Consider the following 17,619-nt stretch of genomic DNA (forward strand, 5'->3'; position numbering starts at 1 on the left):
TGTTTAGTGATTTTTTTTAAGGATTTTTTTCACAAATAATATTCTTTTTAATTATATTTATATTAAGTGTATCTAAAAAGTAAAAAATTGCTGAAAATATTTTTTAAAAAAATCACTAAAAACAAATAAATACAAAAAACAAAATGTTCAATTTTTAAAACAATAAATTCAAAAAATTAGAACCAAACATTGTGATTGAGTTGGCACTGTTTCCACTCATGTATGTTTGGGTTGAGTATTAGAAGAGATATTTGGGAAGAGAAGAAAAGGAAAGGGAAAGGGAAATCAAGAACTGTCATGTATTAATTTGATTCATGAAATTTCAAAATTGTGTCAATTTTATCTTTTAATTTTGTTTTTACATATTATCAATTTAATTCAATTGATTACATGTGTTAAAAAATTATAAAGAATGCCACCCCTCAATTACTTTGTAGAGAGTGAATGAACAATTTTATTTTACCCCTTAATATAATTAAAATTATAAAAACTTAATTGATAAAAAAGACAAATTACAAAAAATTCAAGTATAATTTGCCTATTAAAATGGGTCAGGCTTCTCTCCAGTTCGTAATTGGATTGGAGCGTACTGTTGGGCCTATAGGGGCCCACCACGAGTTCTATTTTGATAATCTGAATCGTTCAATGTGTAGAACTTGTTGAGTACTTTACCCTTATTAAAAATTGATCGGATATCGATAGATATTTGATCGGATCAGATTTCTGTCAACAATAAATATAAGTTTTAAAATAAATTATTGACAAAAATCTGATCCAATCAAGTAGCTATCGATATCCGATCAACGTAATTTTTTATAAGAATAAAATATTTGACGATTTTTACACATTGAACGATTCGAATTATCGAAATAAGACCCTCAGTGAGTCTCACGAGTCCAAGAGTACCATCTAGTCCACTATGTGGATTGGAGACAAGCTGTCCCCAAAATGCACCTAAAACCTTTCTATTCAAGTAGGTCCTCACAATTAATTTCCAGAAAAGGATAAAAAATGTTTCTTTTCAAAGTAAGGTTTTACACGTGTACGGTGTTTACGTGTTCTGATTTTTCTATTACCAGGCCCTGTATCTTCAATCACTGATGACTAAGTTGGATGTTTTCGAAAAAACCAAACAATTATGGGTTAATTATTTATTTTTTCATCTTTTTAATTTGATCTAAATTTCAAGCAAGCTACGAAGTAGCTTCGGTAATCATTGGTTTCTAGCCATAGGCAAGGTTCCATTTGTAAACAATTTAATAGATCGATCAGTACTTATTAGTTGCAATTGTCAACGAGCTGAAAGTGCTCAGTGCTCAGTACTTATTAATTGGAATTGTTTAGATTAACTATGATACTCAGTGTACTTTCCTACTTTGTTGATGTATTTTGTGTATATAGTCATCTTTTTATCAATAAAGTTTTTATTTTACTGATAAAAAAAAAAGCAAGCTGAAAGTGTGAGTGGGGTAATTACAGATAATGGAAATCGAACATGGTATGTGGATAATGCAAAGAAATTAAGTACGAATGGACTGACATTCTAGACTTCGAGAAGGTTCAAGAATCAAAACAGGAAACATAAGTCTTACATCCAATGGCAATACACCAGCAGTTGAACCAGTAAAAGATACCTTGCACAAGGTTTGTGTCGACTCTATTGAGGATGAGGCATGGGAATTGCTCCGGGAATCTGTGGTTTATTATTTTGGTAGTCCTATTGGAACAATAGCTGCGAAGGACTCAACCAGTTCCAATGTTCTGAATTATGATTAGGTCTTTATCCGCGACTTTATACCTTCTGGTATAGCTTTCTTATTAAAAGGAGAGTATGATATTGAAAGGAGTTTACTTGTAATACATACAACTGAAATAGTTAATTATGTGATTCAAATATATATTGATCATTTTAGTGTACAATTGTGCTTGATTTGTGTAGTCCTTATTTTGTAGAGCTGGGAGAAAACTATGGACTGTCATCGTCCTGGTCAAGGATTGATGCCTGCTAGTTTCAAGGTGTGCACAGTTCCCCTGGATGGTGATGAAACAGCAACGGAGGAGGTATTGGATCGTGATTTCAAAGAGGCAGCAATTTGTTGTGTTGCACCTGTTGATTCTAGTAAATAAACATATCATTTTAAAAATCCTTGATGTAGGATAAGATTTTTAGAATTTTTTTATTTTTAGTTTTCATATTTTTGATATATTATTTATTAATTTTATTATTTTAGAATTAGATTTTGACTAGGATTTTAAATAGTTTAGAATTTTTGTTTCCTATTCTCTTAGGTTTCCTTATTTGTATTGATTTAAGTTTCCTAATTTATTTTAGAATTATTTTTCCTACAAGTATTAGGTTTAGTTTATTATAAATAGCTATATAAGCCTCATGGCAAAGACAACTTTTATTCATTCAATTAATAGTATTTTAAAGAGTTTTTCTTTTATCTTCCTTGTAGATTCAAGGGTGCTCTTGTGGATTCAAGAAATTCTCATATACTAGAACAATATCTAGTCTCTTGTGATTTATTCTGCTGCGTCAAGTGGTATCAGAGCATGGATTCACCTAGCTCAATGACACAAGACAATGGAGCACACACAATCCCTATTGACATTGATCGTAGGGTGGAAGCCATATGGAATGCGACTGAGGAACATCGGCTAGAGGTGCACGAACTTCGCAATGAGATTTGTAATCTACTTGCCAGTATGAGACTAATCGTCAACCAGAGGCAACCAATAGTTGACAGCAATTGTGCCGAAGGATTCACCCGAGGCCAACCTATTAGCTTACGTTATTTTGCAAAAATTTCATATTTTAACAGTTCAAGTAAGTTTTAAAAAGAAAATTTTCTTGATTGGTTGCTTGATCTTAAAAATTTCTTTGAATTCATGAAGATTCCTCATGAAAAGAAAGTTATATTTGCATCTTACAAACTTGATAAAATTGCATTGAAGTGATGGAATGGATTACAAGATTATCAAGTTTGCAAAGGTAAAGACAAAATTCATTCATGGTTAATAATGAAAAAGTTTTTAGCAACAAAATTTTACTTTCATGATCATGAAGATATATTGTCATATACACATCATGATACTTCCATGGAGTTGATAAAAATTTGCAATGAAATTGTAGTTGCAAAAGAAAAGAATTCGCATCCAAATATTATTTGTGGCGAGATTGTTTATAAAATTAATGAAGAAGATACATAGTCTTGTTCGAGTGTTGATAATGCATTAACACACGGTAATTTGAATATTGGGACAAAGTTTTACAAACAAATCATAAAACTATTGACGAATAAGAAGATCTGATTGAGCCCAGTAACAAAGTGAAAATGGAAGAAGAGATAATACAACTGTTGCATGCAACAAAGAAATTGGTTGATTCTACATTTGATATTCCAAGGTTGATAATTGAAGGATCAATTGAATCTGGGATGGTGCAACATCAAGAGAGCATACAAGTTCTCTATAAAGTAAATTTGGTTGATTTTCTTAGTGTGGAGCAATTTAATTTGATTTTCAGTGCTTGTCTAATTAATCTTATCAACCAGTTGAAGCACATAGAGAAGAACTTTCAGGAAAAAAAAAAAAACACTTTTTTATATACAACTTTTGGAAGAGGGGCAACCAACTGAAATATTCAAAATATCTCTTTATTTGGCATGGAAGATAGTAGATCTTTAATATGAACTCGAGGACGAGTTCTTTCAAAGAAGATGAGTCTGATGTAGGACAAGATTTTAAGAATTTTTATATTTTTAGTTTTAATATTTTTGATATATTATTTATTAATTTTATTATTTTAGAATTAGATTTTAACTAGGATTTTAAATAGTTTAGAATTTTTGTTTCCTATTCTGTTAGGTTTCCTTAATTGTATTGATTTAAGTTTCCTAATTTATATTAGAATTACTTTTCCTACAAGTATTAGGTTTAGTTTATTATAAATAGCTATGCAAACCTTATGGCAAAGACAACTTTTATTCATTCAATTAATAGTATTTTAAAGAGTTTTTCTTTTATCTTCCTTGTGGATTCAAAGTCGTTCTTGTGGATTCAAGAATTCTTATCTACTAGAATGATATCTAGTCTCGTGTGATTTATTCCGCTGCATCAATCATATGAAGCAAAATATACATATCCTGGTATTAGAATTTTATGTAATTTTTTTTTTTCCATTTTATGATATTAATTCCAAGATTGTGGCGGATTATACTGTTGCATGCATACGGAAAATGCTCTGGAGATCTTTCAGTTCAGGAGAGAATTGATGTCCAAACTGGAATTAAAAGGATTCTGAGGCTATGTCTTGCCGATGGTTTTGATATGTTCCCAACTTTATTAGTGACAGATGGTTCTTGTATGATAGATCGCCGCATGGGGATTCATGGTCACCCTCTGGAAATTCAGGTTAATAAAGCATTCATATTATTGTTACTTGGATGCTTTTTAACAAGAAAGTTTCTTGGGCTATGGCCATTGTGTGTATTTATGAAAGATATATTGCCTATGCTAATGTTAGAAATGATTGTCCTAGAGAGGTGGTTCTTTTTAGTTGTGGTTGACTATGCTAAAGGTTGATGATTTTAGAGAAGATACAGTGGCGGTCAGATGGTTCTCTAGTTAACATTTGAATATGATAAAAAAATTTAAATTTAAAATTTGATACAAATCTTGACATCTATGGGTACTGATTGTTCTTTAGATATCACCAACAAAATGTTGTTGATATTTATTTATTTATTTGTTGAAATGTTTCTTTTATATGTTGGATATATGTAAACTGTACCAGGGTGGATTTTCTTCTATTTTTATCATCTTTATGCTTGGTAAGATAAAACAACATTATTTTGGTAAGGTGTTTCTTATTGTTGTTGCAGGCACTATTTTATTCAGCATTACTTTGTGCACGTGAAATGCTTGTTCCGGAGGATGGATCAGCTGACCTAATCTGAGCTCTGAACAATCGTCTTGTGGCATTATCGTTCCATATCAAAGAGTATTATTTGATTGATATGAGAAAACTCAATGAGATTTATCGCTACAAGACAGAAGAGTACTCATCTGATGCTGTGAACAAGTTCAATATCTACCCAGATCAGATTTCTCCTTGGCTTGTGGAATGGATGCCTAATAAAAGAGGTTATTTAATTGGAAACTTATAACCCGTTCTGTGATAACCCTGTCCTATGTTATGTTAATTAATCTTACTTATGATCATGATTATGTGCTTAATATGATTTTGAGTGCCATTTATATGATTATATGTGTTTTTGAATTTCTATCTGTTCACCGTAAGAAAATCTATTTGATTTTCTGTTATAAAATTTAATTAAAGGTCGTAGAGGCGACAGAAACTGAAATTGACTGTATTTTTGCGCTTAGCATGATTTTTAGAGCCTATGGTGAAATTTAATTAAAAATTGATTCGGATCATGCTTGATTATCCTTAATCATGCTTAATTAGAAATTGACTCAAATCATTCTTAAGCTAATCATCCAATATATATATGTTGAGTTGGTGCCTAGGCTCATAATTTTGAGCTCATCTTCACCATTTTGCTGAGATTAAGCTATATGTATATATGTATATATATATATATATATATATATAGAGAGAGAGAGAGAGAGAGAGAGAGAGAGAGAGAGAGAGAGAGAGAGAATTCTTCATCTTAGAGGGAGAGAAGCTCAATCTTGAGGAATTGGCTTGGAGGATTGAAAAATTTGGAAGCTAGGCTCAAGAAATTGCTAAACCTACCCTCATTGAATATAGTAGGTAAGAGTCTGAACCTCAATTTGGGAGTTAAGTCACTTAAATTGTGGATTTGAGAAGATAATGAGATTAAATGTGTGGGTTGAACAAAGATTGTAGGAATTGGGATGAAATTGTACATACATGCAAGTATTTGGTTTGATTCTTCAAGTTTTGAGCATGAACTTTGATAATCATGTTGAATTGGAAGTTATATTGCACATGCATCATTGTTTCATAAGTCTTGGAAGCTTAATTTTATGTTCGGAAAGTTATGAAAAGAGTTTTGAAATTAATCCTCACATGCATGAAGATTTGAGTTCAATTTTTGTAAATTCATGAGGTTTTGAGCAAATGATTTATGGATGATCTTGTATTTGAGTTTTCTAAAATATTTTTATGATTATCAAAGTGTTTTCATGAGTTTGGAATGGCCATGCAAGCTTTTACATGTTAAAATGTATTTTTGGAACTTAGATTTTCTGTTTTGAAACCTAGAAAATTCGCAGCTGGCTCGAGCGACCAAGTGGTGGCTCGAGCCAACATTACGAGCTCCCAGTATTTTGAACTCTGCAAAAGCTGGCTCGAGCGAATAAGTGGTGGCTCGAGCGAGCTCAGTTTTTGCCTTCAACTGGCTTTAGCCTACAGTTTATTTTCAGCATGTTTTCAAAAGATGTTTTAAGCGCATATCTTCGTTCCCATCTCTTTCTGGATATTTTTAAGCATGAATTATGACTTATTGAGGACCAATAAACTAAGAAACAACATAAGTAAATGATTAGGAAAGAGAGGAAAGATTCATTTGGTTTGAACGTTGAATTTCATCCTTTGAGCATGAACCTTGTAATCCATGTTTTTGAAAGAATTTCTAAGTATTATTTGAAGTTGTGGATAAGCCACGCAAGTTCATGATTTGAACACTCTTAAGTATATATTGTGCATTCTAAATGAATTAAAAGGTTAGAAAGGAGCCTAAGAGGGTTAAATAAGTTAAGGAGCGGATTAAATAGCAGTGTGATCCGACTTGTGTATGTTTATGAATTGTGTAGGAGCATCCACGAGGACGAATCAATACTCCGTGTAATATCTTAGTAAAGATATTTTCAAGTATGTTATTTTCCAAATGCTACTTCTATATAAGCTTCATGAATTGTTGATTTGAATTACGAATGAGTATTCTATATGCTTAATTTTTGTATAAGGCTCTATGAAGAACATGATTTGGACCCAAGGCCGTTTGAATATTATGATAGGCCAAAGGCCGTTTGAATATCATGATGGGCCAAAGGCCGTTTGAATGAAAAGATGATCATGGTCACGAATATGAAATGCGCATAAATATGAATATGGAAATAATGGGCCCGAGGTCATTTGATATGTTTGAAATGTTTGAATTGGGCCCGAGGCCGTTTAATGAATCTGACAAGTTATACAATGGGCCCAAGGCCATCTAATATATTTGCTAAGGATCTAAAATGGGCCCGAGGCCGTTTGACATGTACAACAAAAACACAAAATGGGCCTAAGGCCGTTTGTATATGAAATTTACGAGTTTAATGTACTTAATATGAATCTCATTCATATAACCCTTTACTTTGGTATTATTCACTGGGCATTAGCTCACTCTTATTTATATATATGTAGGTGAGTAAAGGGATATTCAACCCCAGCCTTAGTGGAGTTTGAGAAAGGAACCCGAGTTTTGTGAAGCCAGTCCAGGTGCCTCACGCAAGAGGCTTTGTTTATAATCTTTTGTATTTTCTTCTGCTATTTCCATTGGTCATGATAGACCATTTATGTGTATAAGCTTTTGGTATAGCTAACTATGTGTTTGAATGATCTTGGGTGCACAAGGTGTTAACTACTAATATATGGTGTGAGTTATTATCAAGTATATGGGAAATGTTTTTAATTTTCCATGTAAGCATAGCTCATTGGACAAAAATTTTAAGTCTGCTTCCGCATCTGGCCCCATATAATTAATTTTTAATTGACTTCTATTTGAGGCCGTAGGTAATCTCATGATTACTGGCCGGTTATGACCTTAATCTGTAGGGACAGGTTCGGGTCATAACACGTTCACATGGATTTCCGTTTCTTTTCTCTTGGAAACCTGTGGTCTGTGGTGAGTAGTCTTATGACATCAGATCAGTCACACGCAATATTGGATCTCATTGAAGCCAAATGGGCGGATTTGGTAGCAGACATGCCATTCAAGATATGTTATCCTGCCCTTGAAGGTTAGGAGTGGTTATTACAGGCCGTGATCCAAAGAACACGTAATATTTCTACCTTGAAGAAGTGATAGTTCTTCATCCTCGAACTAAGGCTTAAAAAAAAGAAAAAAAAAAATTGTATCTCACCATCATTGTGGTTTTTGATGCAGTCCTTGGTCCTACCATAATGTAGGTGCCTGGCCTACTTTACTCTTGCAGGTAGTCAGTTGCCTTTGATTTTTGGTTATGGTAGTAAATGCTCATGTTTTATTGCTTCTTTAAGTTTCTTGATTCAATTGATGCTTAATAGAAACCATGGTGGGTTGAGTTGAGGAGCATATTACTGTGTTATATCGACTTGTAGCTGGCACCACTTCATTTCTAATTTTATGTGGGGTTATAATTTGCTTCTCTCTGGACTCATCCCTAATTCTAACTACAGCTGGATTATAAAAACTGATCTACTGCTAGAGTGGGCTTTATTTGTGAGTTATTTGTCACGTTTTACATAGTATGTTAAATGAGTCTGTACTGCTTCTACATAGCATCTTTAAGATGCTAGTGATGTTAGTTCTACCTCTTTTAATGTAGTTTTCACTTGTTTGAAACCTAGCCCCCACCCAATGTTCAAAAAAAAAAAAAAAAAAAACCTGAGCTCTACCCCACCCAGCAATCTGGTTGGTGCATTTCTATAACTGTCCCACTAATTTGATGAAACATTACATAGCATGGAAACAAGTCTTTTATTATGTTTAATTTAATTTTTTGTAGGACTGGTATTATCACCAAGTCTCTGCATGTCCATGGTTGCACATGACTATTTCATTGTATATATGCGAAGTTTGCACTTGTTATTGATTATTAAAATTTTGATGTACTGCCGTCAAATGCTATAGGAAACATTTTATTTTGCCTATTTTTGTGGTTTCCAAGTGCCTAACTTCCATGGAAGACCTACTCTTCTAATGTAACACAGAAAATGTTTTGTCATTTTTTAGTACTTCAATTTATTTATTTTTTTGATCATGTATCTTTTGAAGAAACACCAAACAATGCTGAATTTACTATCTATTAGGGCCATTTTAGAGTTTGAGAAGGAACTATGTTATATAAATTTACATCACATCCTCACAACCCTTAATATAATCCTTGTCAGATCCTCATAATCTGAGGTCTCTGTTGCTTTAAGATACTTCTGAACCCTCAACATATACTCTCTATTAGTCAGAACATGAGTTTGTACTTTAGGATGTTTGCTTTTTTCCTTTCTAATGATGTTTAGTTAGCACCGTGCTGGATGACCAGCTGGGTATACACTATTTTCATATATGTGGATCTTCATCATTGTTACACTCACATACTATGGGTATCATTCTAGTAATAGTTTAGTGTTGACAATGCTTAATCTTTTTGATGATAACAGAAATTGTGGTTAAATGGAGTTATGCTTGTCTAATTTGATTTTTTAACATAGTATATAGTAGTTCCTGTGTAAAAATTAGAAACAGTATGTTGTCATAATTTAACTGGTCTTTTGCAGCTCACTGTTGCATGCATTAAGATGAATAGACCAAAAATTACTGCAAAAGCAGTAAAGGTTGCAGAGAAGCGCATATCCAGAGAAAAGTGGCCTGAATATTACGACACCAAAAGAGCAAGGTTCATTGGGAAACAATCGCGGTTGTTCCAGACCTGGTCAATTGCAGGATATCTTGTTGCCAACAACTCCTTGCTCGGCCAAGATTCTAATTACTGAAGAAGATTCTAAGCTTGTCAATGCCTTCTCTTGCATGATCAGCGCCGACCCACGAAGAAAATGCAGTCCAAGGAGGCCAAATCAAACCTATATAGCCTCCGGTTGGGAAGTGGGTTGGCTTTTTGACTTTTTAGCTTTTTTGGCTATTTTAGCCTGGGCTAAAAAGCTTGGTTTGGGAAGGACTTTTTGACTTTTTGATTTTTTTGACTTTTTTTGTGAGAGAAGAATGTAATGATTATAGGTTGGATGTGATGTTTTGTTTGTTATGGCTAAAATAGCCTATTTTGTTTTTTGTGGCTAAAATAGCCAAAAAAGTCTGAAAATCAACTTGCCAAACAGAGGCATAGTGTGAGCAAATTTTGTTAGTCTGCCACAAAATTATTTGGCAAAAGTCAATCGATTGTAAACCTGGGGTTTATAAGATACACCCCGGCGAAGATTTTAGACTATCGTCCATTAGTCATTGTTTCTTGGCTAAAATTGTAATATAATTTTCATTTTCATTTTTATTTTATTTTTTTCTCCTTCTTTTGATGGGTAAGCTCCGATTCAATAGCCTATCCATGTATTATTATAGCGTAGTAGAAAGTGTGTTGTATAAGGTTTATGGTGTAGGAGGTTGATGGTTTGAATCTCCACAAGAGCAGAGTGTAAATTTTTATTCCTTGAGTATTGGTGACTAAAATATTAGTTGGTAAATGTATAATTTAAAAAAATATAATTGACTAGTGGAGATTGAAATATTGGTCGGTAAATGTATAATTTAAAAAATATAATTGACTACTGGCAACCAAAGTTTTGATCGCTAAAGACTTGCTTTTTGGCGACAAAAAGTTTTTAGTCGCCAATACCTTTTCCGACCGTCTTTCGGCGACCAAACCGGCGACTAAAAACTTTGGTCGGGGAAAATAAAAAACCGACTTTTGGCGACTAAAAATTGACTTTTGACGACTAAAAATTTAATCGCCAAATATATTTTTTCTCGTAGTGTGTACCATGGCAATCACTCTACTAACCTCTTACAGAGAGAGAGAGAGAGAGAGAGAGAGAGAGAGAGTGACCCCCTAGCCCCCTTCATAATCCTCCCGTGGGTTTATACAGTAGCAATTTTTCATCTTTCCACCAGTCTTGCTGGGCTATCATCAAGGTGAACAAAAAGTCAACTTGGTTTCAATCCCAATATATTTACATATACTGGAACACATTTACATATTGCTATACACTGTTCATAAAATTTTTAAAACGTTCCTCAAGGCTGATGACCAACCATTGGACCATCACTGAAATTTTCCTTATATGAGAATATTAACGAAAAAGTGTGGCATCATAAGCAGTTGCCTCAATACCAATAAAAACATTTACTTCTGCTATACACACTCACACACCGTGATTAGCAACATAAAGGAAAACCTCAAATCTAATTTCAGAAATAAGGCCCCCAACCTGAATCCTGGGATAGCAAACAAAAGTAGAACCAATTCCATGTCAATGAGGAAGGAGTAACTCCTATCTGCATATTTCAATATCAAATATGATATTTTAGAATTCCTCCTCATCATCATCATTTCCTTCATTGTCGTCTTCTTCTTCATCTACAAAAATATACATCACCAAAGTGTCAGAGCTTTACATAAATATATGTGAATGGCTATTCTTTAAATCTCCGAGTCCACTTCAAAAGAAATGTCCCTTGCTGTCAAAACCAGAAACTAGAAGATGCTCAACTCAGTTTGCCAAATATATATTTGCTAAAAAAGTTATTGCAACACCAAATTGATGAGTATAGTCAAATTGCAACTATATGATATCTTTCACCACTTTAGGGAAAGGTTAATTTCAGATTATTTCTGAGGTGGAGTATTCTTAATCCTTGAATCAAATGGTGAGCTGTATAGAGTCACAGACTACATACCTCTATCTAGAATCGGGCACCAAATTGAAGGATCGTAGACGCTTGGATCATCCCAGCGATCACTTGAAGGATTTTGAGGAGGGGGATATAAGTCTGGATATAGATCATAATGGCTGAGGACATACACACCTTTGCCCCTCTGATATGGTGACAAATCTCCGTCTATGACATTCTGATAATAAGGATATGCGCTACGTTGGATTAATTCTTTTCCACTGTTTGATTGGGTACATTTCTCTTCTTGATCATACACAAGGTCAATTCCACACTCCACCTGAAAACCAAGCCCCACAACCATTGAAACATTCACTTCATCACCACCTTCAAACTGATTCGCAACATCCCAGTGGCTTAACCATATCATATCTTCTTGTTCATTGCCATAGAACATTGGGCCATAAGTCCAATCCAGGCCCTTGGTCTTATTACTGATTTTGATATAAAAATCATAAAACTCCCCAGCTTCATGACGGTCAGAACGTACATAAGTAACACAAACCCTCAATCCTTGGATCTCAAGATTAAAAAGCAAAGGCACAGTGAAAGATATCAAGGGCCCAATACTCCTATTGCCAAACCAATCCGGAACCCCGCTCCCAGGAAAGAAAGTGCTGAATATACCAAATTCAAAGAGACCCTGTGCCATGGAAATCATAATGTTAACTAGAATTTATGATGTTATATATATAAATATAGGGAGAGAGGTAGAGCACCTGGAGGGGACCTTTCTCTCGAGTGAATGTCAGGTTATTGCATAGTTCCACCTCAATGCTTCCCAAGGATTCCAAGTCAACCAAACCCAACTTCTTGATGATTTTTGCATCTAAGTTTCCTAAGGGTTCTAACTTGAACAAGCCATCAACCTTAATTAGTTTATTGCAACCATTTATAAGCATTAAGTCCAGAGATTTCAACAGTCTTGGAAGCATTGTCATTCTTTCCAGTGACTTGCAATCTATTAAAATAATTTCCTTCAAACTCGATGGAAGCTCTGGAAGTGACTGGAGACTCCTGCATGTATCTAAATAAAGGGACTTGAGCATAGTAAGGTTCCTGATACTCTCAGGCAAGCTCGAAATCGGATTTAGGCTTAGATCCAATTCCAACAACGAAGATAGGCCACTAAAGTCCCTTGGTATAGATTCGTCTGACAGATTGCACTCACTAATTCTTAATTTTACTAAAGTGCAAGGTAAAGAAAGCAATGGTAAATTCACATTCTTGCTTGGCTTTGATGCCATTGACCAAAAAAGGAAGGGCCAGGAATCCCTCTTTCGACTGGTAAGGCATGATTGAATTATAGCTGTTTTATGAGCATTTAGTGCAGTCAGAGATTCTAATTTCTCGAGCTCCACCGGCAAACTTTCAAGATTTGAGCAACCAGAGAGAATGAGTTTCTCAAGGGATTTTAGCCCACCAATTTCTCTTGGAAGCTTCCCAAGACTTTTGCAGCCTCGTAGATTCAAACAAACAAGTTTCTCTAGGCCTCCAATGGATTCATGAACCTTAACCAAACTTACACAGTACTTAAGCACTAGTCTCTTGAGACTAGGGAGTCCTGAGAAGTCGGGAGTTCTGGTAAGGCTATGGGAGTAACCAAGGTTCAGAAATTTCAACAATCTGAGAAACTGTAAGCCAAAAAAAAGAAGATAAGTAGGAAAGAAACGAAAATTAGTTCTTGCAAATACAAATCAAACTACAAGATTCACTACAAACTATGATCATACCTTGGTTCCCGTCCAAACTCTTGTCAAGCTGCTATTTTGCATGTCAAGAGCAACCAGGCTCTCCATATTAAAATTGCTAGGCATAGATTTCAAAGGAAATCCATGCCAACACAACCATCTCAACTCCTTAGGGAACTCTTTATAGCATCCATTGAGTTGCATATAATTAAGCTGGAGTAGTCTTAGTTTTTGCATTGTTGCAAATGCATCGGTTGTCAAGTTTACTTCATCTGGTACAGGAAATAATTTTGTTAACGCACTGGCTATTGGTTGCCAGGAGAGGAAGCCGATACGACGCCGTTTTGGTGAATTGCCTTGGCATGCCATATTGGATCTGTCAATGGCATCTTTCATGTGGTGTCGTTTTGCTTTGTTAACATTAAAATTTGTCGTGGAAGACTTTTCTTCCCTTAACATATGCATGTTGAGGATGAGGCCTTGAACACTTTCTGTACCCTGATATCAAAAAAATAATGGTTAAGTTACAGGCACATACCACAAACCTACCCATGCAGATAACAATCCTTAAAAAAATAATAAAAATATATTAGGGCATGTTGCTTACAGTTTTTGTACTCAAGACATAAAAGGAATCCTTTTGATGGCACAGTATGCTCCGTTTCCCCGGTATTTCAGGTGATTCTTTGTGAATAATTTCTCTTGCCATCTCTTGGAGTAATTGATGCATCATTAACTTATTGCCGTTTTCAATTGTAATGAGACATCTATCCATGAGATTATGAATTCCCACTGTTGGGTAGAGATAGCATTCATCTAGTATTTTAACCACACATTCCTTGTCCTTCCCAATAAAGAAACAAGCAATATAGAGGAATAGTTTCTTATCCGGATCATCTTGCAGAGACTCATAGCTTACAGCCAGTTTTTCCAGGATAAGATTATCAGGGATTGCTTCCAATTTCTCCAATGCACTTTCCCATACCTCTACACTTTTGCCACGGAAAGAGGAACCCAATACTTGAAGAGCCAAAGGAAGCCCTCCACAGTGCTGCAGTACACTTCGTGAGTGCTCCGCGTAGCCCTCAATTGGATGGTCTTGTCCAAAAGCATGCCAGCAAAAGAGCTGAAGTGATTCTTTACTATCCAATTCATTAACCTTGAACATCTTACACGCTTCATAAGCCTTTAGCAATCTCTCATTTCTAGTTGTTATGATAATTTTACTTCCAGGGTAAAGCCACCCTCGCATCCTAAATACTGAATTTAGTTGATCCAATTGATCCACATCATCTAGAACAACAAAAACCTTTTTACAGCATATAGCATCTTTAATCTTCATGATTCCTTCGTCAACACTGCTTATTTTTTGCTTCTTCCCCTTCAAAATATCCCAAAGTAGTTGTCTTTGTAAACGAACCAAACCATTTGGTTGTTTTGAAGCTTCTTTAATATTTGCAAGGAAACTACTATATTTGAATCTTTCAAAGTTCAAGTTATAAACGGTTTTGGCAATGGTAGTCTTCCCTATTCCCCCCATCCCACATATGACCCCTATGTCAGCATCAGTTGATGTATCTTGTAACCACAAATTAATTTTTTTGACTCGGAAATCTATGCCCACCGGGTATTGGGTAACCATCAAAACCATGCGATTCAATTTTTTCCCTACCTCTTGAACAATTTCCTGGATGAACATTGACTCGTGCCTACAAAATGTTAATTAAAGTTGGAAACTAAGTAAGCATTTCATCAAAATCTCAAAAAAAAAAAAAAAAGAAAAAGAAAAAAAAAAGAAGAAAAAAGTAAGCATTTCATCAACGGAAGAGGAACGGAAAAAGGAAATGAAAATGCGAGTCCCATTATAACTGTTTTCTTAAAAGAAACATTTTCCCTTTATTCATTTAAAAAATAATAATAATATTTGTGCATACAAATTTCTTTTAAACTCAACAATTAATGGAAAAGTAAATCATTTCTATTTTCTTCTCCTTTCATTTCCTATAATCCATTTTTAGAAGAAACATTTCCGGAATATTCAACTAAATGGAGTTGAGTTGTAGAATTTCCTCGACAAATTGGTTCCTTAACCATTTGCATTATCAGATATTTTATAATTCACCCAACATCAGCACAAAAACTTTTCTCATAATCACATTTTCAAAATGACATGCTTTTGTCAAATTATAGAACAATGATTCTCCATAAAGTTTCAAAGGTTCTCATAGAAAAGTCCTGCACAATTTGGAAAATAAGCACCAAAGATTACTAATAATTGAATGAATGGGGTTTAGTGTGTGCATTAATGGATTTAAAGTAAAAATATTTGACAATTCATTCAAGAACAATGATCCAAATTTAGAATTGGTAATTCAAATATGAATTTCAAGATTGAATTTGAGACCTTTATCATGGTGAATTTAAAATAATAATGTAAAAGTAGTTATTATTTGATACCATTCATGTTAAGGACCATAGTTGTACAAAGATCCTAATAAAATATTTACAGTACATATGCATTTATATAGATTTCAAATCAAGAGATTTGACCCTAATTATTCAAGGATAATAACTCAAAATTAGATTTCAAATTAGATACTTTAATTACTTACGATTTTCAAGATTAGTTATATAGCTTTATTATGATGGATTTAAAATAACTATGTAAAACTAATTATTTGAAATCATGCCAAGAGTTCTCTATCTAACTATAAGGATCCCACTAAAATATATATATATATATATCTTCTTCCATCGTTTTTCTATTCATTTAACCTAAAATGTATCCAAACAGACGCTACCTTTCCCTCAATCCACCTATAATCTCCTATATCTTTATAAAATTCAACCTCAAACCACTTCTTTTAAAAACTATCCATCCAAATAGAGTCAATGGCCCTGTTTAGTGTAGATTATTGAAAGCTTAAAACTGATGATTAAAAAGCAAAAGTTAAAGGGGTGTTTGTTTGGTGAGATTATTTTAAGTTAAAAGCTGATAATCATAAACTAAAAGCACCCTTACCCAGTTTCTGAAAAATCAGCATTTTTTTAGCTTATTTAAACTATTAATCTGGCACAAACTCCCATATTAAAATAAGGTATACACTGCTTCCATAATCCCCACCAAACACCCCCAGCTTCCAAATAATTAATTTTTTTCAATTTATTTAAACTATTTCAACATAATAAGTTATAAGCAAAACTACACCAACCAGTCTCGTGCAAATTAAAATAATCACCTCTCTTTGAAGTTGTAACAAACACCCTCGATCTTTGAAAGGATCTTTGAAAGGCTGCAGTTGTGTGTTGTATCATGAATTTGAGTAGAGATTTGAAAAAAGATAAGGAAAAAATATTCCACTCAAATTTTACCCACATTTTCACTTTCTCTTTCAAAATCCCTACACAAATCATGATCCAAACACAGCCTAATTGGTAAGGAGGATTATTGAGAAACTTACCCATCAGCTTCATTCTGCAAAACCTTCCCTCCAAGATTTGCAACTTCAGTGAGAGCTTCTCTCCACCTCTTCACCATTTCCATCCTTTCCTTTCTCCTTCCACACTCTCCGCCGTTTCGGACTCCTCTTCATGCCTATCAAACGCTTCCCCAAAAGCCCCAGTCTGATTCCTCACTTGAGATGGATCCACATCATAGAACACAGGCAAAACAACCTGGCCAGAGGTCTTGTTGCGTTCAACAATCTTCACTAGCTCATCGAGACACCATCTCGAAGAAGCATAGCCTTTGGAGAACACAATTATGGAAACCCTAGATTGTTCAATTGCTTTTCTGAGTTCGGAGTCAATGTCTTGGCCTCTCTCGATCTCGGCATCGTCTCTGAAGGTGTGAATTCCTGATTGGAAGAGGGCTGTGTGGAGGTGGTCGATGAAGGTCTTGCGGAGGTCTTTGCCTCTGAAACTCAAGAAGGCGTGGTAGGCACAACGGGGCATGGAAGAGGAGGAGGCTTCTTGGTCTCTTGCAGTAGAAGAAGCCATTGAAGAAAGCTCGAAGAAGAAATGAACGAATAAATGAGAAGTCAATGCAGACTTAGAGGAGATGATAAAAACAGAGTAAAAAAGCCATTGAAGTAATAAATAAGGCGTTGATGTCGGGGGCTTTTCCCAAACTAAACCTCTTTTGCATCTTATTTTTCAAAGTAGGCGTAGGGTAAAAATTTTTATAATCAAAAAATAATTTTTGCAATTTTTATAATTAAAAATAATTTATAAATTATCAAAAATAATTTATAATACATATGTATTTACTTTAAATAAATTATATATAATAC

The 17,619-nt window shown here is 34.3% G+C and overlaps 2 protein-coding genes and 1 pseudogene across 2 annotated transcripts in view; 1 reads left to right on the plus strand and 2 right to left on the minus strand.

The window, feature by feature from the left end:
• LOC114323766 (TMV resistance protein N) overlaps positions 1 to 11,780 on the minus strand; it is a 71,638-nt gene extending 59,858 nt beyond the window's left edge. Inside the window, 2 exon segments of the mRNA XM_028271435.2 lie at positions 11,174 to 11,322; positions 11,643 to 11,780. Of these exon segments, the coding sequence (XP_028127236.2) occupies positions 11,174 to 11,246 (73 nt within the window). The 5' untranslated portion in view covers positions 11,247 to 11,322; positions 11,643 to 11,780.
• LOC145820721 (alkaline/neutral invertase E, chloroplastic-like) lies at positions 547 to 10,384 on the plus strand (annotated as a pseudogene).
• Positions 11,781 to 12,268: 488 nt separating the features above from the next.
• Positions 12,269 to 17,326, minus strand: LOC114323796 (disease resistance protein RPV1). The gene is made up of 5 exons (XM_082910468.1): positions 16,863 to 17,326; positions 13,935 to 15,036; positions 13,370 to 13,825; positions 12,367 to 13,270; positions 12,269 to 12,279 (listed from the first exon to the last, which is right to left on the minus strand). The coding sequence occupies exons 1-5, from the start codon at positions 17,324 to 17,326 to the stop codon at positions 12,269 to 12,271; spliced, it is 2,937 nt and encodes a 978-aa protein (XP_082766594.1).
• Positions 17,327 to 17,619: the final 293 nt, after the last annotated feature.

This window comes from Camellia sinensis, chromosome 2 (assembly GCF_055761805.1).
Source record: "Camellia sinensis isolate YWXY chromosome 2, ASM5576180v1, whole genome shotgun sequence".
NCBI classification, from domain to species: Eukaryota; Viridiplantae; Streptophyta; class Magnoliopsida; order Ericales; family Theaceae; genus Camellia; species Camellia sinensis.

Excerpts from the sequence above, each read along its gene's own strand:
- LOC114323796 (XM_082910468.1), bottom strand. The coding sequence starts at position 17,326 with ATGGCTTCTTCTACTGCAAGAGACCAAGAAGCCTCCTCCTCTTCCATG. Across the intron at positions 13,826-13,934 it reads ATGTCTTGAGTACAAAAACT|GGTACAGAAAGTGTTCAAGG; the intron begins GTAAGCAACATG and ends TTTTGATATCAG. Across the intron at positions 13,271-13,369 it reads GAGTTTGGACGGGAACCAAG|TTTCTCAGATTGTTGAAATT; the intron begins GTATGATCATAG and ends TTTGGCTTACAG.